Genomic DNA, 23049 nt, shown 5'->3' with positions numbered 1-23049 from the left:
AGGCCCCTTGGCTCCACACCACATTAGGCTTCTAATTGAATTCAAACACTTGGTTTATGGTTGTTTTCAATTTAATTGTTCTTTAAAAAACATCATACTTATCTTATTGATCAATCAAATCAATGCATCTAAGTATTTGAATTCAATTGGAAAACCTAATTATTGATGCAAGGTGCAATTACCATGTGTTGGTGAAATTTAAATGTTAGAAAGGTGAAAGGGTTATGGAAATTTAAAAAAAAAAATATATATATATATATATATTAAAATTTTTGATTCAATGGTTGAGATTGAAACTGATTTTTTAAATTTTTAATCTCAACCATTAATTTATGACCGTCATCACCCTTAGCCGGTTTCAACTGTATTCAATAGCCACCTATGCACTTTTGAGTGGCTAAGTCATCTTTAACAGTAGGCTTTTTTTTCTTTTTTCTTTTTTTAATCTTATTTGAGAGTAGGTAAATAATGAATTCCTTCCCCTTAGGGATGGCAATTTTTGCTTGACCTGTGGGTATCCGGCCCGGCCCAACCCTAATGGGTCAGGTTTTACCCGGTCCGATAAAGAATAGGGTTGGGTTTGGGTTTGGGTTTTAAGAAAACCCAAAACAGGTCCGGGTTTTAATAAAAACCCGGCTTGAACCCGACCCAGTTATATACTTAAGTACTAAAATACCCTCATATATATATTTAGTTATAAACCCTACCATCTCATAATATTTCACATTTTTCAGCTGGCCCACTTTCCTCTCCCTCTCTCTCACTCTCCTCTCCCACTCTCACTCACTCACTCTCCTCTCCTCTGACCACCACAGCCACAACCAAGCCTCACTCACTCTCCTCTCTTCTCACCACGACAGCCCCGACCAAGCCCAGAAAACCCGTACACAAGCGATGCAGGTGCAGCATCATCCGATGGACATTTCATACTCAACATTTCCTTCACCCTCTGATCGAAACCTCCACTGTTCCTTAGCGAATTCAAAGCCACCAAACCCCCAAACAACTTGTCGTTGAAGAATATCGATCTATTGTAATTATTTTTATTTAAACATGTATATTCAATGATTTCTATGTTTGTGATTTTGGATTTGTGAATCGTGATTTTCTAGCTCTGTTTGGTTACCAAGAAAGTGTGAGAAAAAAGAGGAATCATTAGAGTTTTAATTATTTGTTACTTTGATTCAATTCTCATGTATTTTTTTGGTTTTTAGTTTGATTTTGAGGTTTTTGAATAAGTTTAGTTACTAAACTGTGATTATATTTTCGTTAAGGCTTTGTTTAGGCTTCAATTCTTTTTTTTCTTTTCTTTTTTTCTTCTTCGGTTGGGCCATGGATTGGCCTAATCTGGTCGGCCTAAACGGGGCCCGACAAGGCGAGTCTGGGCCCCGAAAAAAAATTCGTTTAATAAACGGACCAGGTCCAGGCCGCGGGTTCAGGCCCACAAGTCGGGTTCGGGTATGAAAAACCTGGCCCGAACCCGACCTATTGCCATTCCTACTTCCCCCTACTCGATTTAGTCAGATTAAATGATAGGTTGAGCCGCTATCCAGCTCTGCTCGACCCATGAATACTCTTACTTGTAACTTATTATTATTGTTGTTGTTGTTGTGGGTGAAAACTTGCAACTCTAGTTTACTTAACACCTATAATACTAAGATATTGGACAATTATAGTTGATTTTTAATTAAATTGAAAATCAATGTATCAAAAATGATAATGTGGGGCCCGAGAATTTGTGGGCCCGGCCCACTTCATAATAGGGCCCAAGATCCAAGCCAAGGAGAATAATTTCCGAGGACGCAAAGTAAAAATCCGGACAAGGCCCAAATATATGACCGAGGACGATCTTATACTCGGCACCTCACAAAACGCCTGAAGAAAAGGACAAACCCAGTACAGGGGCAGGACAAGGGAGAAAGCTGCCAACAACGTAGTACGGAACCCTGCATCTGACAGGCTCATACTCCAAACCATGCTATATAACTTTTCCAACCACCCCCAACCACTCTAGGTATGAATTGATAGGACAGGTCTATACCCCAAAAAGCGAAACTTACACGTGGACATTAAAAGGGAAGTGAACACTAGTATAAAAAGGAGAGAGAGCGAAGGGGAAAGGGATCCCAGAAGGAGGATAAAATCCTACAAAAGGGAGAAGGGGAAGAATACTATGCTCCTCGGACGCTGTCCGAAGACTTAAATCTTACTACCCGCACCAATGGAAGGCTTAGCTAGTTAAGCCAAGTCCACCCATGTATAAGCTTCCATAAAAATCACGACTAAACCGTTGACCGATGACCAAAGTCCTGCCTTTCAAGCCCACTTCTCTACAAATCATATTGTTAGGGCCCTTTACATACGAGGCCAATGTCATTCTTGGGTCGTTAAATAATCATGTCCCTACAATTGGCGCCGTCTGTGGGAAGGCTTGCGCGTTGGCACAAGTGGCGGTGGAGTCAAGCCTCTGTCAAGCAAGGGTCGGCGAAAGCTCCTTCATTTCCAGCAGCATGCTGTTGTTGTTCCGACATAAATTTCCGCTAGGGGCTACGCCTCGCGGTATCAATGGCTCGAGCAGCTCTAGGGGCTTCCAACATTAAGCTAATGCCCCCCACCTTGGCCGAGGGGCTAATCTTCGAAAACAAGAAAAAATATAAGTTTTGGACAGAACTAAGGCCTTGTATGGTCCTCAGACTCAAGTCTATGGGGAAACCAACTACTTAAGAGAAAAAATACAAGTTTTGGATAGAACCAAGGCCTTGTATGGTCCTTGGACTCAAGCCTATGGGGAAACCAACTATTTAACAGAAAAAACACAAGTTTTAGATAGAACCAAGGCCTCGTATGGTCCTCGGACTCAAGCCTATGGGGAAACCAACTACTTAAGAGAAAAAATACAAGTTTTGGACAGAACCAAGGCCTCGTATGGTCCTCGGACTCAAGCCTATGGGGAAACCAGCTACTTAACAGAAAAAACACAAGTTTTGGACAGAACCAATGCCTTGTATGGTCCTCGGACTCAAGCCTATGGGGAAACCAACTACTTAACAGAAAAAATACAAGTTTTTGGACAGAACCAAGGCCTTGTCTGGTCCTCGGACTCAAGCCTATGGGGATAGAACCAAGGCCTTGTCTAGTCCTCGGACTCAAGCCTATGGGGAAACCAACTACTTAACAGAAAAAATACAAGTTTTGGACAGAATCAAGGCCTTGTATGGTCCTCGGACTCAAGCCTATGGGGAAACCAACTACTTAACAGAAAAAATACAAGTTTTGGACAGAACCAAGGCCTTGTATGGTCCTCGGATTCAAGCCTATGGGGAAACCAACTACTTAACAGAAAAAACACAAGTTTTGGACAGAACCAAGGCCTTGTCTGGTCCTCGGACTCAAGCCTATGGGGAAACCAACTACTTAACAGAAAAAGCACAAGTTTTGGACAGAATCAAGGCCTTGTATAGTTCTCGGACTCAAGCCTATGGGGAAACCAACTACTTAACAGAAAAAATACAAGTTTTGGACAGAACCAAGGCCTTGTCTGGTCCTCGGACTCAAGCCTATAGGGAAACCAACTACTTAACAGAAAAAATACAAGTTTTGGACAGAACCAAGGCCTTGTCTGGTCCTCGGACCCTAGCCTATGGGGAAACCAACTACTTAACAGAAAAAATACAAGTTTTGAACAAAACCAAGGCCTTGTCTGGTCCTCGGACTCAAGCCTATGGGGAAACCAACTACTTAAGAGAAAAAATACAAGTTTTGGACAGAACCAAGGCCTTGTCTGGTCCTCAGACTCGAGCCTATGGGGAAACCAACTACTTAAGAGAAAAAATACAAGTTTTGGACACAACTTGGACGTTATATGGCCCTCAGACTCTACCTCGGAGAGGAGTTACCCATTAATAGTTGGGTTAATCCCTAGACTGAATGGAATCCCCAGTCCACACTCGGATCCTCAATACCAGGGGAACTTATGCGATTGTGATAGGGCCAGGTGTTATCAAAAACACGGCCAAAGTCCCTCACTACTCGACAACCCTCTCGGATGGTTTATTTTGAGTTTATCATTCTTGGACGGTTGCCTCACACGCATTACGAAGCACTCAGCTGTTATCTCGGTTAGTCTCATAAGTTTAATCTACTGTGAGTTAACATTATTATACTTGATAATGTCGATAAGTTCAAATTAGTAGCTTTCTGTTTCAAGGTTTCCTGCTTTAAGTATCATTAAAGGAAAATACACATGTAATACCCCATTCACAAAGTAATTGCTGCAGAAAAGAAAAGTATTTAGAAGGAAACAGATTCATCTCTTATTAAGACAAAGAAATAGTACAACGTACAATGAAAGAGCTTGAATAAGCTTATACTGAAAACTAACTACATAAGCAAAAAGAAAAGATACAAGGAAATGAGGAAAAAACAGAAGAAGAGGCGCAGAGAAGAGAGATGCAACAGTTCCAGAACGTTGTCTACGGAAACCATTCCTCAATACTTTTACATGCCCATAACTCAGGCAGCAAAAGAACCTAACATGGAGTTAGCACCTTTGAAGAAAAGGTGCAGGGAGCGGGGTGTTCGCCGGTGGCCACACAGGAAGTTGATGAGCCTCCGTGTTAGCCACGCTTGCGATAGAGCAGATGGCGGAAAACCTTACTTCTGACGCACCAAGAATCTGATGTGACTAGTACCTGCTTCGGATTTTGACTGAAAAAGGTAGAGATATCATCCCCACCTTGTCAAAATGGGGGATTATCTTGAGCCTGTGTCTCCCCTGTCCAAATCGCCCCACCTTGAGTCTCAAAAGGATCCGGTGCCTCTGGAGCGGGTGTGGTTCTTTCACCCCCACCCGTGCCTCAAACATATTGCTCTAAGGGTGGATTGCACTGGATATGGAGACTGTGAGTATGGCTGAAGGGTTATGAATTTGAAAGGGGCCGAAGGGTTTATATGTAAGGGGAGTAACCTCCTAACCTGCTTATATAAAGGGCAAATTGGTGGCATTTAATTTATGCAGGTTTCCAAGGAATGCTACAGACAAGACGGTTTTGGCTCAATTTCCAACACCACCTGCAGCCATAAGATTTGAATATCCTCATGAAGGCGCGCCTCGAGCACTGAGACGTCGAGGACGCCGCGTGAGTAAATCTAGAGGGATGCCTCATAATTCGGCACACCTCCCATGCAAATGGAAAAACACCAACATCAATAAAGTACAGAATTTGAGCAAGTCATGGTTTGGGCCTGACATCACCAAAACCCTCCTCCCCAACCAGGAGGTCGGGCAGCAGGATTTTGAGGGGCTATTGTGGGGCCCGAGAATTTGTGGGCCCGGCCCACTTCATAATAGGGCCCAAGATCCAAGCCAAGGAGAATAATTTCCGAGGACGCAAAGTAAAAATCCGGACAAGACCCAAATATATGGCCAAGGACGATCTTATGCTCGGCACCTCACAAAACGCCTGAAGAAAAGGACAAACCCAGTACAGGGGCAGGACAAGAGAAAAAGCTGCCAACAACGTAGATATAACTTTTCCAACCACCCCCAACCACTCTAGGTATGGATTGATAGGACAGGTCTATACCCCAGAAAGTGAAACTTACACGTGGACATTGAAAGTGAAGTGAACACTAGTATAAAAAGGAGAGAGAGCGAAGGGGAAAGGGATCTCAGAAGGAGGATGAAATCCTACAAAAGGGAGAAGGGAAAGAATACTATGCTCCTCGGACGCTGTCCGAGGACTTAAATCTTACTACCCGTACCAATGGAAGGCTTAGCTAGTTAAGCCAAGTCCACCCATGTATAAGCTTCCATAAAAACCACGACTAAACCGCTGACCGGTGACCAAGGTCCTGCCTTTCAAGCCCACTTCTCTACAAATCATATTGTCAGGACCATTTACATATGAGTCCAATGTCATTCTTGGGTTGTTAAATAATCGTGTCCCTACAGATAAATTTTTGTGTATTTCGTTAAATTGGTCTTTATAGGTCAATATTGATTCTCCCATTTTCTCATACATAGAGCGTGATTATTCTTGAGTATGATCTGAAATTGTTTAATTTAAAATATAAAAAAAAAGTTGTGGTGCTGTTTGGTTGCCAAATTTGAAAGCACTAGAAATTTTTTGGAATTCAAAAATAAAAAGGATATACATTCAAGACCAATTAATAGATGAAAAATAATATTATTATAATTAATATTTAATAAAATGTAAAAATTTGTTTCTCTATAATTCAAATGAATAATTTATCAAATGAAATTCAACATTCTATTAAATTTCACATATAATTTATAATTTATTTGTACTGAATTTCATAGTAACTTCTTTTTCATTGTAAAAAAAAAAAAAAAAAATGGAAATAATGCATGATTCGACCTAATAGCATCCCATCATTTTTTTTTTGGGAAAAAAAAAAACTAATGTGAAATATATTGATTAAAAAAAAAGATAGATACATATTTGTCACACATGTTTATCTAGAGCAAGAAACTATCTTATAGTGGAAAATGGAAATAACAGAATAATTACACGAAGTCCTTATCCTCTTATTTCTCAAATTGCCCTAAATTTCCTAAGCATTAGGAAAATATTTATGTATGTCAAAACAATTTTGCTGCATATGGCACAAAAATTTTATTAAAAAAAAAAAATTCATATATATTTTTTTTAATATCTATGACCTCATTTAGAATAAGATCAATTTAAATTTTTGGAGACTAAAAATAATATTGGATAACATATGACACTCGAATGAACCATAATCAAAATTTTGAGTGATCAGAACAAACAAATATCTCCAATTTGTTTAATCAACAATTTTGCTATCAATTGATTGATTCAGATGCTAGGCTCTAAAACGTCAATTTTTGCTTAGGAGAGTTCTCCTTCTAGCAAATGGGTACGTTAATTAAAACAAAGCTCATTATCTAATCTAAATGTTGAGGATAAGCTTATGTAGAGTATAGACAGCAACAGAGACGGATGAGCTTTTTGCATGAAGTGCAATATCTTGGTTGTGTGCAACAGCTTCATATGGTGAAGTGGGGATGGGAGAGTCTTTTGGAAGGAAAAATTAAATAATATTTCGAGTGTATATACCCACCTCTTTCACAACACAGGAAATCCATGTACTGATGGATCCAATGTGTTGTAAAGGGCTGAATATATACACTCGAAATATAATATACCTTCTTGTATGAAAAAGCATTTAGTCATTGAAAAACCCTCAAAAGATCTAGATTTTCATTGTGGCAAGCTTTGACTAATAGCCTTCCTACGATCCATAATCTGGTTAGATGTGGCGTCCCTAGTTGATCTGATTTGTGTGCAATGTGACTAATCTTATTAAAAATTAATTAATTATTCATGCCCTATGGTCGTGTAATGTAACAAATGAAGTTTCAATGGTTTGGTATGTAAAGATCCACAGTAAAATTACAATGTTTGGCTGAATCCACAAGAATTAGGAATTTGTTCAAGCTAAAAGGCAACAGAAAAAAAGTTTTGAACTGCTTTTTCTCTTTAATTACTGGAACTATTTGCTCAAATTTTAAAGGTCAAAAGTAAACTGTACGAGGCTAGTACAAAATTTCATGGGCAACTGCTTAAGCCATCACCCACTAATAAAATATTACAAATAAATAAAATTACAATATGGTAGCAATCTATGATTTACATACAACAATTTATGAAGATGACATTAGATCCCTGCAGTGCAAATCAAACCTTGGCGTTGTGATCACTCTTTTAGAAGAAATACCACTACAGAGATTCTTCAAATCCTATAACAAGTCAGCCCCATTATAGTTCTCTTGCAGATAAAATCCACAACAAATGCTTGCTTTCCTTTGCAGGAGCTGGACTTTGTCAGAGGGAAAGAGTGACTGTACACAATCCTCTGTCATTTCACTGTATTTCCATAAAGGCAGTTATGGTTTGGCTAAAGACTTCATAGAGTCAATATAACTCAAAAGCGCAGATGAAAATCAATGTCTGTTCATGTTAGGAGACAACGGAAAATTCCGTGTGCTGCCTGGGCATCATAACAACCAACTGCAACTTGCCTAGCTGACATAACTTTACTGGATTCTTGAATACTGACACCCTTGCGACATTATTTTTACCTAACAAAACATGTGCAATGCTGTATGATTCACCCTTTTCAACTGCAAATTGCCACTCTCTTGTTGATATATTGAACCAGTCTTTGCTTCGAGATTTAGTTGCTTTAACTTCTATGTACTCCGTACTATTCTCCTCCCCTACTATAATGTCATAAGGTAACCCAGTTTCAATATCTTCATTAACCCACTTCACTGCTGTCCCACCAAATTTCCCAATAATGTATTTGAAAGCAACACTCTCACCTATTCTCCCCGTTTGCATGGCTTGTGCTGCATTGGGGGTACCAAATCTAAGATGATCTCTACTGCTAAAATTAGATGCACCCAACTCAGGGCCATCAGACACCAGATCTAAATCAACAGGATCAAATTCAACATGCTTGGTGGAAACAGTATGATTGGGAGCATGGCCAGACTGATCAGAATAAGTTGAATTGCAAGCATTGCCAGACTGATTTTCCAAATTGGCTGACAAAACTAAAGCTTTTGAAGCTGCTGCAAAATCATCTTCAATGGTCCAATCATCTTCAATTGAGATAGGAACATTATCAGTTTCCATGACTGTGCCTTCAGAATCATCCTTTCGTGGGCTGCCGCTAGGCTGTGCAGCTGTTGCCTGAGTCTTAAAACCATTTAAACGAGCATAACTAAAACCAGGTGCAGTTTTCCAATCCACAGGCGGCCAATTTGAGTTATTTCCAGCCTTCTTTTTGGACTTTGTCGAATCAAAACTTGTTTGGAGTGAGTCATCGTTCTTTGTCTGTGAAGGTATGGATGGGAGGGACCAAACAGATTCTTCATTAGAAAGCTTAGGCATCTTTTGGCTATTCAAGATGAAAAACTCTGTTTGCTCCTCAGTAGAACCTGATTCAGCCATGGTTGTGATCATGTGAAGGAAATTTGCCAAGTGTAAATCAGGAGTTCCATCAAATAACAAACGAGACAGCTCCATAAATAGGGCATGAGAATCGGATTCTTGGGTTGTGTACAAAACGTTGTCCTGTAAAAGGCATACGATAAGGATATAAATGTTGGAAATACCCTCAAATTCTAATAAAGCATACATTGCAAAGTATAAAAGGAGGTTTAATAGTACTCATTTTAGTAACCATCAACTAAAAAGAGAGTACTGAGTTAGTGTTGAAGGCTGACATATTTTAGGGATTTGGAGGCATCAGTCCAAAAAAGGCTTCAACGTGAAAGATGTCTATGGTTCAACATAAGTATATTGTGGTTTTGTTTGGAAGCTAAATGACAATAAAGCTTCAGAGAAAATTTTGTTGAAACACCTTGATTTATTGTTCAAATGTTACAGAGCCATTAGGTGCAATGATATTGAGGTTGGTTTATTCTGGTGAGGGGCTTGATTGGTGTTTAAAATAGTACTCATGTAAGTTTAGTAACCATCAACTAAGTGTGCGTTTGAATACAGCTTATTTTGCTGAAAACTGAAAACACTATAGCAAAATAATTTTTAAATATGTGAATAGTGCTGTGGGACCCATTTTAATGAAAAAAGAGATTTGTGGGTCCTGTGAACAGTGCACAGGACCCACTGCCAGGCTTGAAATGCGCTTCTCCCAAAAAAAAACAAGCCAGACGCAGATGCGCATGGGAGAAACACAATCCAAACGTGCCTTAAAAGGAGAGTACCAAGTTAGTGTTGGAGTCTGACATATTTTAGGGATTTGGAGGCATCAGTCCAAATAAGGACTTCAACTTGAAAGATGTCTATGGTTCAACATAAGCATAGTGCGTGTTTGTTTGGAAGCTAAAAAGACAAAAAAACTTCAGAGAGTTTTATTGAAACACCTTGATTTATTGTTCAAATGTTAGAGCACCATTAGGTGCAATGAAATTTGGGTTGCTTCATTCTGGTTGGCGTTTGTATGGGATTCTGAGTGTGTATGTTTGCGAGGGTTTGTGAGAGTTATTTCCTGCAACCCCACCCCCCTTAAATGCACAATATGAGGGAGCAAACAGCCATGGCAACCCTACCTGGGCATGACCATAGTCCCTAACACTCCAAGATACCAATGCCTGAAGGACCTTGATGCCAAAATGGCCACAGGCAGTCCCCCTCAGGAGGGTTTAGTCATAACCTAAACTCAATCCCATCCAAAGGCACTAGGGGTTTTAGCTTTTAGGTAGGAAATAGTTTAGGTTTGCGAGTTGCACCAGTTAATTGAGTGTTCAAAATTTGTATCTTTATGCTAGAAAGTATGATTCACTTTCCCCACCATGAAGAGTGCATCTTCTCTTTATTTTCCACAATATTTCAAATTTTGAGACTATGGTAGTATATTTTGGTTTATGATGCTTGTAAATGTAGGCATGGAGTTGGATGAACCACGTTTCTTAAATCTTGTTGTCATGTACTGCTCATTATACTTTATCATTTGTGGGAGTAGGTTTCTGCTAGCCCCAAAGTCATTAATTGATATAAAGTTTCCTCTATTATGGAAATAGCTAAAAAAGAGAGACAGATAATATATTAATATCCCCAACAGTGCCAAATACCAGACACAGCATGATTTTCAAATTGTGAAAACATTAGCAAAAAAACCTAGTCTAAAAACAGAATATATCTGCACTAGAAGGATGTGAAAGTAAAATAAGCCAGCATCACATATCTCCAAATTCCAGCAATAGCAAGTGCAGAAACCTTGTACAGCATAACATTAGCATGTTCCAGTGTAGTTTACCAACTTTTTAATGCTTAAAGTAGTTCCAAAGTTCTAAATGTCCAAAAGTGGTTGCAATTTTAAATACAAACATCCTTCATTAGTTCTCTTTATGAGTGGTATTTTGTATCATGTCTTGCTGATAGTATTTCTATTCACTCCTTCTTAGAGTCAACTCATATGTAGATATTAACCCATTTTAAGTCTTCAGGCTACATCGTGTTTCTTTTTCTTTTCACGACGTAGTCTCTTTTCAATAATATTAATTTACCTATCAAAAAAAAAATTATTAAAGGCTTAGAGCAAAAATAGTCTGTCTAGGTTTTGTATCAGTTTTGCTGAAACTTTGTTTTTAATATGCTATCTTCATTTTTCATTTCTTTCTAGGTAAATAGGGTAGGGGGGGGATAGAAAGAGAGAGGACATGGAACAAAGGATTTCATCGCATACCTGAAGTAAGCAGCTACATTCAATTCGCCTATTTGATGCACATGAATCACCACAACTTTTTATGACATTCCTGTAGTAAAGCTTTTCAACAACAACAACTTGTAAACGATTCAAAAGATCAAATCCAGACTGCTTCAGTTTTACATATTTATCAGGGTGTACACTACAGAAGTAGCGTTGAGCATAAGGTAGAGCCCAGCCCACTAATGAAGCTTTGAAGCTAGAGTCTATCAGACCATCATATATTGCTTCACGAGTTACAACCTGCACATTAATGCAACAATGAGTAAAGGAAGATGAAGATCGCATTATATATCTCATTTCCTGTTTTATTTTATTTTATTTTGTTTTTTCTCTTAAGGGTGACAAAAATGGTGCTCATCTTTGCTTAAATCAACAAAATCTAACAGCGAATGATTTCCACTCAACAACTCATAGGCAACTGTACAAATTGTCATGCTTATTTAAAGCTAAAAAAGAAATTCTAGCATTTAAAAGAAATTCCACTGTCTGATGCAAGTCAATAATTCAAAAGAATTGTAATGCAAAAAAGTACTATATCCACATGTAATAGAAATCCCTTTTATGGAGAGAGAGAAAGCTGTCCGATTCCAAGTAAAACCCACTATATATCGTTCTCCATTTCCCACAATTTTTCATTCTTTTGCTAGGTTTGCCAGTAACTACATCTCAAGTGGAAGTGGTATTACAAGAACACACAATTATCAAACCCAACTTTCTATGAACACATTCAGAAGCAACTTGAGTGTATGCAACAGAGAAAGGAATAATTTCATACTCCACACAACTTATCATGATACTTGCAAAACAACACATGTAAACAAACTACTAGGACCAAATAACATCACATGAAAGATCCAACCTTGAAAGTGATCAATAAATGATCAGTACAAGCTCTACACAGTAAAATGAACAAAAATGAAAGAGTTCAAAGATTACCCATGTATCTCATGGTGCACCACATAAGATAAAGTTCCTTATACTATATATGTATACAAGCTCACTTATGATGTGCTATAAAACAACAATACAAAATTAGAACCATGAATACATCTAAAAGTAGGTAGAGTACTTTATAGTTTATTCTGAGTGCTAAAATAGCTATAAATAAAATTGTTTGAGGCTTCTTTAGGATAAGCTCAAGTTAAAATTCCAATCATTTGTAGTAGGAATGTCTAGCTGTCCATTTCATTCAGGTAAACACATTGATAATTAGATACACTGCCGGACCTATTGGATGAGTTCATGCGAAGTCAAAACATTGCCAACTCAAGAGCAACATCCCTAGACCACAGCCTAGACATGCGCGCACAGCTATGTAGCACAGGTGTGTTTCCAGATTCGGGTGTGGGTGCGGGATTCGGCAATTTTTGAAAAAGTAGGGTGCGGGTGCGGCGATTAAAAAATTATTTAAAATTTTTTTATTTATATTTTCTATATGTTTTTACTATTAAAATATTCTTAAAAAACACATTACTATGCCTTGATTCACAAAACACATCTCTAAGGTGGGAAATTTGTCCCCCGAAGCCGATTTCAACTGTTCCGGCTTGATTCAAGGCCAATTTCGGCTTTTTTTGGCCGTTTCGGTCGCCGGCCAATACGACCTGATTCTGGCTGAATTGGCACGAATTGAAGCCAAGTCGGCACAAATCCATAAAAAAAAATAATAATAAAAAATTAAAAAAAAAAAACTTAGACGCGGCACCGACGCGTGGGCAGCAGCGTCGCTAGCGCATTGCTGTGTCAGGCTGCATTGGACACGGGTGCAGCGCCCATTTTGCCACGTCTGTGCATCATAGATGCACAGAGAGGGAAGAGAGAGAGAGAGATCTTACATCTGACAGAGCAGGAATCCCTATGGTTTGCATGAGCACAGAAACTTTTGTTTGTAGTATCTGTTTTTCATCCTCACTAAGTTTGCCAAAGTACAGAAATTCAATCTTATCGAAATGCTTAAATTGTTTCCATAACTTCAAATTATCAGACCAGCACACAAGGCCAAAGGAAGGGTGTAGGGAAATCCACTTATCATATTCAGTTGGAAGTACAGCACAGTTAATTTTCATAAGATGCTCTTTCAAGTAAATGATATCTTCAGGACCCAGGAGTCCAGATTTCAAACCATCACTCCACTTGAGAAACACTTGGAAAACCTGAGACATGAAAGAAACTCTTAGTTTCACCACAACAAACATTAATTGCAACTGTGATTTTGTTTCAGATTTGGTTACTTACTGCATTAGCTGCTTGTGAAGGCAAAGTAACAGTCGAAAGCTGGAGCAAAATTTGTAGGTAGCTACGGAGAGGAGGGGTCTCATGTACTCCGCAGCCGTCAATGAAAAAGTCACGAAGGCCTGGATATATACTGCTCAGTGTCTTTTTTAAGGGGCAATGAGTCACTTCTGTCAAACTGCACTGAGGATTTATCTCCTTAATTTGGTCTAGACAACCAGTTGGATCATGCCAACATATTTCTTCAGGAGACAAAAACATACCAGGTACCACATCCTCACGACTAGAGCCAGACGCAAAGGGAACAAATACACAAGATCCAGAATGTAATTCCTCAGTGATTTTGTGCCTTGAAGTAGCCATTTCTTTCCAGATGAATGTGTAAAAGTTTGACATTTGTGATATGCTGGCATGCGAAGAAAGTTGGACCCATTTAGTTGGTTGAAAGACTTAGAAGTATTTTTTATAAGTGAAAGACTCAAAAGTATAGACTAAACAAATAATAAATGGAAAATAGATATAACCCAAGCATGCTAAGAGGTCAAAAAAGTGCACATATAAAGCGTATATTAAAAGCAAGTGTTCCATTAGTAAATAAGATATCATTGTAATTTGTAACAGGAAGAGGAAAAAGGAAAGTCATCCAAAAAAGAATAAGAGTAACAGATGAACGTATGAGCAAAAGCATGTAAAAACCTCTGGTTCTGGAAAGCAAATATAGATGAAAAGCATCTCAATGCAAATCTGTCAAATTATACAGCAATAAGTCAATAACAACAACCAAGTCTTAGTCCCAAAATTTTGGGTTTGGGGTCAGATTAATCTATATTTGAGTCAGATATAGATCCTCAACAAACTAATCAGAGTCGGTCACATGTATTTTTTCTTATCATTCTACCATATCCAAAGTCATACTCTCCATCACCTCCTTAATTGACATATCCTTTTTTAATACTTCTATTAATGTTATTTTAGGTCTGTTCAACCTTTTTTTCTCATTCCCTTAATTTGAATCAACTCATCTATTAAATTATCAACAAATAAATTTCCACGAAATCATCTGAATTATATAAACCGCAGAATAGCCATGCAAGGAATTTCAATCCAGCATTGACTCAAGAGCTGCCTTACACATACATGTTCATGGCAAGTGGATAACATGAAATCTAGAGAAAAAAGCATTAGATTAGTTCCTATAGCCAGCAAGAAAGAACATTTACTAAATTAAATAATCTTACTTTCAGATGACATTTTTAAAGATCTAAAATGGCAAATAAGAAGCAGCAATACCTGGCCTTAAAAGATCTCTGAGAACTTCTCCACACTTTCAGAATTTCCGAAATGTCATCCATTGTAACTTTAACCTTAAACCCAATATCACTTACTAGCTTCCCATTTCGTACCTGTTCCAAAAATAATAATAATAATAATAGCTCAGTAAAGAACTATAAAAATCCATGTGAGCTAAATCCTCCCAACATACAGGGAGATGCAGCAGGTTCTTAAAGAAAAACCCCCCACCCCTCCCCCTAAAAAAAAAAAGAAAAGAGGAAAACAAATTGGTCACGCTCTACCTATACACCCAAAAAAGATATAGTAGTAAATAAGGATTGGTGCAGAAAAGAGAAAGTGGGTGGCCCCTGTTTTTCTCATCAAGGGCACAACACTGTATGAAGCTCAAACTGCAGAGCAGGTGAAGAAAACGTAGGACACATGTTACCTAGGCTGTTTCTTGTAGGATTGCTAATGCACATTATTTATAAGTAGGTAATCATTTAAGTTGGATTTGGCTTTGCCAACCATTCAAAGAATTAGACGGAGCATATATATTTTGTTTCAAGTTACAGTATTTAAAACAGTGTGCTAATGTTGCAACGTAATATCAAACATACAAAAGAACAGGAGCAACCCTGATGAACTCACTTTCTTCTTGCATACAAGTGCATACTTTGTGACGAAAGCTTATTTCATATAACATTATTTTCTAACCAAAAATTGATCTCCAACAATCTTTCATCTTTTTTCTCTTTTCTGTAACAAAATGTCTAATCTGTTCCATATTTTCATAAAACTGAGACTTAACCCCCCAACCAAAAAAAAAAAAATTGTATTGATTGATGTAGCAAATTGAGCTTCACGCCCTTTCTCACTTGATGTACAATGCTTTGGCATAGCAAGCGTAAAGAAACAAATGTGTGTGTGTGTGTGTGTGTGAGAGAGAGAGAGAGAGAGAGAGAGATACTCCTAAAGCAAGAGCTGTCTGCTCTATACGGCTCTCAATCTCATTGTGCAGAATGACCTTTCTGATAATTGTAGCAACCTTCAATATGTTTGCATCACATTCTAGTTCTTAACATCATAGTGGAAGTACTCATGATAATTAAACCAATTCAAAGGCCGTCTCCATAATAAACGATACTCATCCAAACCAAAAGGCTAACAAATATATTGCACCTTTCACAATATTTCATGCATAAAAAGAAGAGAATTTGTAAAGAATATAAATGACAACTAGATATGCTCCCATCACAAAGGAATCAGAATATAAAAAAGATTACATCAAAGTAAAAAAAAAAAAAATATGAGAAGTGTAAAAGATTATATCTGGTGTGTATCATACTAACCTTCGGAACAGCATATGGAGCAGAAGCACCAAGAATTGAGCGTACTGCTTCACAATCGTAAAATAAATCTTTGGGATAGTGAAGCTCATCATCCATGCCAGATGCCACCCACTGGACATCACTAATGCTGCTCATAAAAGAAGACTTGAAGGGTTTGCTATCTCCGCCAGAGTTAATATTGCAGTAACCCATCACTTTGTCACTAAAACAACTATCCCATAGTGTATCAAAAATCTCTAACAGATATATACAACTTTGCTGCATGCAATTTTTGGACAATACAGATATTAAGTGGACCAATTCATGAGATTCCCAGTCTTTGGCAATTGATTCAGGGGAAATCAGATCTCTTTCCCACATGAGATTCTTAAAAATGATATGAGATATATCAGAAACAGTCTTATCAACTTGATTAATTTGCACAAAATCCACAACACCTAATTCCTGGAAAAATTCCCTCCATTTTTCCAGTCCACTTGAGAGTGATTCAGTAACTGGATGCCTCAAATAAGTGCTGTCAACTTCATGCCATTTCATATCTACAACATTAATCAACATATTCACATTGACTGGATTTCCATATTCTTTACTAAAATGAATTGGCACCTCAACAAGTCGTTGAAAGCCCTGATTTGTTAAAATGAAAGCTTTATTTCGTAATTGGGAGATTATGTACTCCCTTTCAACATGACAATCAGGGCAGCTAGACTGTAAGTGGGTCATTACAAAGCAAACATACTCTGTCATCAAATTCTTGTCCCTATTTGTAATTCTGTCATCAGATACAGCTGGCAAGATGTGCACCTTCACAATTTCATGAGCAGACAACCACTGGACACCAATTCTATGAAGCAAGTTGGTAAGGTTGCCTACAAAACTCACATCCAAGCATGTGGTATCAACAGTTGATGCAGAAAGGAGGGCAGGATTCACAGTTCGAAGTTTAGCAAATAAATTTGGGAAAGCTTCAAGTCCATGCCTGCCATCAAATCCTGCACTTAAAGCATCAGATTGTAACCAGATTGTACCTTCATTCACTGAACTGTATGTACCATCTGAAAGAGGAATAAATGGTAATTTTTTAAGGTTCTCTATGAGATCAATTTCTGCATCAGAATTAAACAAAGTTTGTCTAGATGAATGGAATGACATTGTATAAAGTGCATTTAGCCAAGAAGACAACCAATACAGGCCCATGGAGTTGATGCCATTCTCCACATGACTCAAAGAGCGTATAAATTGTAGTAGAATTTTAGGACCATATTCCTCAATTCCCAGTGCCCTTGCTAATGAATCAGAAATTTGTATATTTCTATCCAAGAATCCAAGGCCAAGGTGCTCACTAAGCATACTATCAGGAAGAAGAATGCGAGCCTGTTCATTCCAACCTCTTAGAACCTTGCAAGGAGGAGCCCATCTGTCGTTTCCTCCTTCCAGAAGTAAGCAGTTTGTCATACGTAATTTTGAAATAATCAACCGGGGAAGACTTGAAAAGAAACCATGAACTTCTCCGACAAGCGGAACAAAGCTCATGAAAGCAGATACAGCCTTTCCAGGATTCTCTCTAAAACACGGAAGAGCGCAAAAGGATCTCTGAGCATCAACAAACAAACCAGGAAACTCAGACAATAACCACTGATTCCAGGGACTATCTCCATCCACTTCCTCTCTAGATGATGGAAGAACAAAATCACCTTGAAGAATAAATTTCAGACCATAAGTCCTTAAAGGAAGAAATGCAAAAACAGGCCACTGGTCTAGAAGTGGAGTGTAATCCCCATCAATTGATTCCTGCAATGTTAATGCTATAGAGATCTCTGTCGTTTGCACATCACGACGAATGACATCTGTCCACAACTTCTTTGACGCTACAAACCATGTCATTTTCTCTTTTCCATGTGAAACCCTTATGATGCCATTTCCCACAATTTCTTTTTTCATCACAATAAGTGAATCATTGAGCAAGTTTCTAAACTTAATGCACTTAAGCCGGTGAAGAAAAAGTAATAAAGATGGGTGAAGATCTGAAAACATAGTGATAATGCTGTTCACGACAGTACTGTCCAAAAATCTTGATCTGAAAGGAAGTACAATGCAAGTGTTCCAGCATCGACCATCCAAATGATCAGTGTCACTGGATGCAAGCCTACTGAACAAGTCAATATCACAAGGAAGTACTATTGTAGGCAAAACAAAACCAATCTGACCCTCACTTATATCAAATTTGACATGAAACCCATTAGAATGAATCTCTGGAGCATCTGTAACCTGCATAAAGAACATCCAAATTGATGAATGTTGATTATTTATAGTTTATAACCATTAGTTTGATAAAAAAAAAATTCAGTCAAAAAGTAACTCAGGTTTCTATGTGAGGATACCACATTCAAACCTTGCCAGGATTCACACCATAACACTTTTCACCACAATTACAATTGTCTGACAAAAGTAGAGTGCGTTAAACACAGACTTTGACATGCTAAAAATGAGAAACATCTAAACACTATTCGAATCATGTTTATATTCTTTGTGGGAGATAGCCTTTAAACATCTATTTTAATCATCTTCTTCTAAACTTCATTCAATTTTTCATGTCCACTCCTGGAATATTAAGTCATAACCCCAAGCAAAAAACTAATTCTTAAGCAAAAGATTAAATTCTGTCAATTACATTTTAACCAACGTAAAACGCCCAATAACCACAATAAAGCTTATGAATGCATGTGACAGATGAACACAGTCAACAAAAGATTGATCATATTGGAGATGAATGTCAACAATAGATTATATCATCTGCTTCTAAAGCATAATATACCAGATTTAATAATTGGCTTCTGAACTTATTGCAATTGTTAGTATTCACTCCTGGAGTTTGAGAAGCATAACCTTTAGCCAATGTTCAAATTATATGAAAGTCCACCTCTGAAGCTTAAAAACTTGATTTTACACCCCTAAGTTTGGTTCCATTAGCAAAGTCACACCCTCGGTTAGTTTTGGGTGTTAAGTCACACCTCATCACGTTGATATTTATTTTTTTGGGTGCCAAATCAGCCCTTAAACAGAGTCATTTTGCCCAAAACTCATAACACAAATTAACTGCAGATTTTTTTTTGATAAGTAAGAAAGATGTATATAAAAACTGCTAAATGCAAAGTAGAGCACAAAGCATATTAAAAAGTACAAAAAAAGAGAGAAAAGCAAAACCCCATGAACACCTCTTTCCCAAATCCGTTAGCTTAAACAGAGTCATTTGCCCAAAACTCATAACACAAATTAACTGCAGATTTTTTTTTTTTCTTATTTGATAAGTAAGAAGGATGTATATAAAAGCTGCTAAATGCAAAGTAGAGCACAAAGCATATTAAAAAGTACAACAAAAAGAGAGAAGAAAACCCCATGAACACCTCATTCCCAAATCCATTAGTTTTTTTTTTTTTTTTTTTTTTTTTTTTTTTTTTTTTAATCAAGTGACAGTAACAAATTCATTTCTTAGAAAGACAAAAGATAGGCAGATTAGTCAAACAGTTGGCGTGGCTCACTCAGCCCAGTTTGGAGCATTCAACAATGCAAAAAGTTATGATCTTCAACACAACCAGCAGATACCCAGGATTATAAATAAAATAAAAAATTAAAATAAAAAACCCAAAATCAAAGGAAATTAAAATAACAAACAATAAATCAATAGAATTCAGGGGAAAAAAATTGAACTAAGAAGAAAGAAGAAAAGGACAGCAAGAATAGGAGGAATATAGGGGAAAAAAAAGTAAGATCTGGAGGTTGGAATGGGGTTAGGATTAAAAAGATGATATTGTTAATGAAAACAAAAATTGGAAGAAAGAAAAGTAAAGTTGAGAACATAGTACTTATCTGTGATCAAAGGGGCGCTTGGTGAAAAAAAAATTACTGTGTTGCCAAAATTTTTATAAAAGGGATTTGGGAATGAGGTGTTCGTGGGGTTTTGAGTTTGAGAATAGCTGTGAAACAGTGTCTCATTAAAATCTGGTTTATGTTGTGTGTTTTGGGAAAAGGGGCTCCAGGCTAATTTGGCAAAAAAAAAAACATGTCAGCATGACGAGGTGTCACTTAACTGCCAAATTAACCGAGGGTGTGATTTTGCTAACTGAACTAAACTTCAGAGTGTAAAATCAAGTTTCTCAAACTTCAAGGTATAAAATCATAACAACCCCAAACTGTAGGGTTGTACTTTGCCATTTGCCCTTATATGTATCAAAAACAATGTTAATAACCCTGGGTTAATGGATCCAAAAACCAGTATAAAGCTTTGCAGTGCTTGTGATACTTGAATATCGACAGTTTGATTGATCATGATCCAAACCAAGTATATATCCCAAAATAACATAATGAATCATACAGTAAGAAAATGCACAAAATAAATGGGAAATAAAGGAGGGATAAGGTCCTTTAGAAATTCTAGAGGATTCTAATCCAGATCAACGTAATAATCCAGTGAATTGATGGAGCTTGACCAGAAAAGACTCCTTCAAAAGCATGAAATCTCTAAACAAAACTTATAAGTAAAATAGCACAGCAACTTTCAAGAAAAGAATACAAGCACCCAAATCAGATAGAGATTTATCTGAGAAAACATTGAACAATACTATGAGGTCTAGATGGTTCACTTAGCAACAAATAGCCAAGAAATCAAAGCTTCTGTAACTTCAAAACATATGATATCATGATACTTTCATGATTAAGCCTTAGGTTCAGTTAGGTTGAGCTTCTCGATTCTATGACTTTCTTTAAAACAAATATTCTAAAGTAAAAACAAAATAAATAAAATCATTTAAAATTGAAGAGAAAAATAGAAAATTTTAAAATAATAAAAAAACAAAGAATGATGACAACCCAAGTACTTGACCAATGCCCTCTATCATTTTTTTCAATAAATTTCTTAATACTTGTCCCAATAATATATATATGCATGTGTGTGTGTGATAATAGTCTTCTCCAAACATACCCGGAAGACCGATTTGAAACCGATGCCCTTCTTCCCTATATACCCAGCATTAGATCCTTTCTTTGTTGAATTTCCAACATCACAAAGTGCTCTGATGTTTTGAGCTGAAAAGCCTTGCTCATTATTTAGGACAATAATGCCAGAGTCTTGAAGAATAAATGTCAGAGTTGGTTCCACATTTTCCAGATAAATATTATCATCAGCATTTTGAACCTGAAGCAACATGAACAATAAATATATTCGTTTATTAAAAAAAAGGCTTCTAAGCAACCCAATTTGTGCTTGATACCTTTAATGAAATTTATCTCCAAAATCAAATGAAAAAAGGTTCCATACAATTGGGGTTGCAGTCTGTATCAGGATGTACAATAAAGTAAGAATGGTACAGATGACAGTAAGTCAAATGATAAACTAGATATGGCCAACCATCTGGGTTACTCTTAGCTTTTTACAAAATCATATAACAGTAAAAAGAATAGAAAGTGAGAATAAAAAACCATACAACCAGAAGTCACAATGGTTCAACCATAATATTATAATACAATGTGAAGTAGGGAAATTGTCATTTCCTGATACTCAAGGGAAGGGGTTGGTGTGATTTCCCCCATTAGTTACTTTGTTGATTTTAGCTGAATTATTTAAGTATAAGATCATACAGTTATAGGTTAATGCCTTTGGAGAGTGAGTTCATCTTATGCAATGGCTCATTGTTCTCTTTGGAATTCCGTCTCTAAATTGGAAAATTTGGGTGAAGGGGGTGGAAACACAAACTTTAGTTCCAGTTATTGTCAATGTACTTTAAAAGAATCTATTGTCGTTTGAAGGGTTATTTGCTAAAAAATTAGTAAGTAGGGATAAAACCATGTCCTAAAGTGTCACCAAAGCATCTTTGAAAGATACAATGGATGGAATAAGAGGCTGAACACAGAAAGAAGCCTAAACAAGTCACATCACCTACTTGGGAGCCAATTCAGCTCAAGGGCAAGTCCAAGCTTCACAATGTTGGTTCCTGAGAGCATCGAAAAATTCAAATTGCTAGGATGTAAGTTCTATTCTGGTGACTTTCCATTCCACTTTGCTAGAAACCCATATCATATTAACTCTTACATCAAAGCAGCTAATAATATGATTGTGGGTTTTGCTCCTCTGAGTTACACTGCTTTGAAAATTACCCTTCCAAATAGAACAAATTGAGAGTTTTTTTACGAAAGGGGCCTTGAAGCGAAAAATGAGCGGGCTTTGTATTTGATGGTGGGCAGATGCATAAAGAAAGCCTCTTACCAATTTTATGGCTGCTTCAAAAGGGAGGTCAATTTTCCTAAAGTACCTCAATATGTTTTCCAAGTCATAATTCAGTATGTTGGGAACAAATCACTTGATAGCAGTCTTCAAAGTGGTGTTCCTAGAGGATGTAATTTAGATATTGAGCTCTAACTCTAATGGCACTAACTCCCCCCACAAGAATAGGTAAAAGGTAAAGTCATCACAGGGTTTAAAACTCAATAGGTGCACATGCAACCAATTTAAAATAAATAAATAAATAAAGGCATAAGCCCATATTAAAAAGGATTTTTTTTCTAATGCACTTGATGCCCAGGTTTGGTTTTGGTGAAAAGTGGAAATGGATTTGGCTTTGTGATTCACTATTCTTTTTTGTTTTTTCTTTTCTTCTTTTAATAAATGGCAGGCCATATTCTTTGGAGGTTCAAAGAGCATTGAGACAAGGGGATATTTTATTTTCTCTCCTCTTCATATTGGTTATAAAACTTTTTAGCATAATGTTACACAAAAATGTTGGTGTTGGCTATTTAACTGGCTTTTAGGTTGAGGGAGGAGAGGTTATGGTGATCTACCATTTGGAATTCACTGATGATTCAATCATTGCAAAATCTAAGCGGACTTGGCTTTGTTCAATATTTACTCCTTTGT

The 23049-nt window shown here is 37.2% G+C and overlaps 1 protein-coding gene across 3 annotated transcripts in view; it reads right to left on the bottom strand.

Moving 5' to 3' along the window:
* Positions 1–7497: 7497 nt before the first annotated feature.
* LOC115989750 (protein NO VEIN-like) overlaps positions 7498–23049 on the bottom strand; it is a 28642-nt gene continuing 13090 nt past the window's right edge. For 2 of the 3 annotated variants that reach the window (XM_031113592.1, XM_031113594.1), the window contains 7 exons: positions 21121–21333; positions 16143–18410; positions 14809–14921; positions 13522–13924; positions 13122–13439; positions 11263–11526; positions 7498–9128 (listed from right to left, as the gene is read on the bottom strand). In XM_031113592.1, the coding sequence (XP_030969452.1) occupies positions 8007–9128; positions 11263–11526; positions 13122–13439; positions 13522–13924; positions 14809–14921; positions 16143–18410; positions 21121–21333 (4701 nt within the window). In that variant the 3' untranslated portion in view covers positions 7498–8006. The remainder of the gene's footprint in view (positions 9129–11262; positions 11527–13121; positions 13440–13521; positions 13925–14808; positions 14922–16142; positions 18411–21120; positions 21334–23049) is intronic. The other variant, XM_031113595.1, reaches the window with a different exon arrangement.

This window comes from Quercus lobata, chromosome 5 (genome assembly GCF_001633185.2).
Source record: "Quercus lobata isolate SW786 chromosome 5, ValleyOak3.0 Primary Assembly, whole genome shotgun sequence".
Lineage (NCBI taxonomy): Eukaryota > Viridiplantae > Streptophyta > Magnoliopsida > Fagales > Fagaceae > Quercus > Quercus lobata.
Note: the sequence above shows the minus strand (reverse complement) of the source record. Positions and strands in the feature narration are given on the sequence as shown.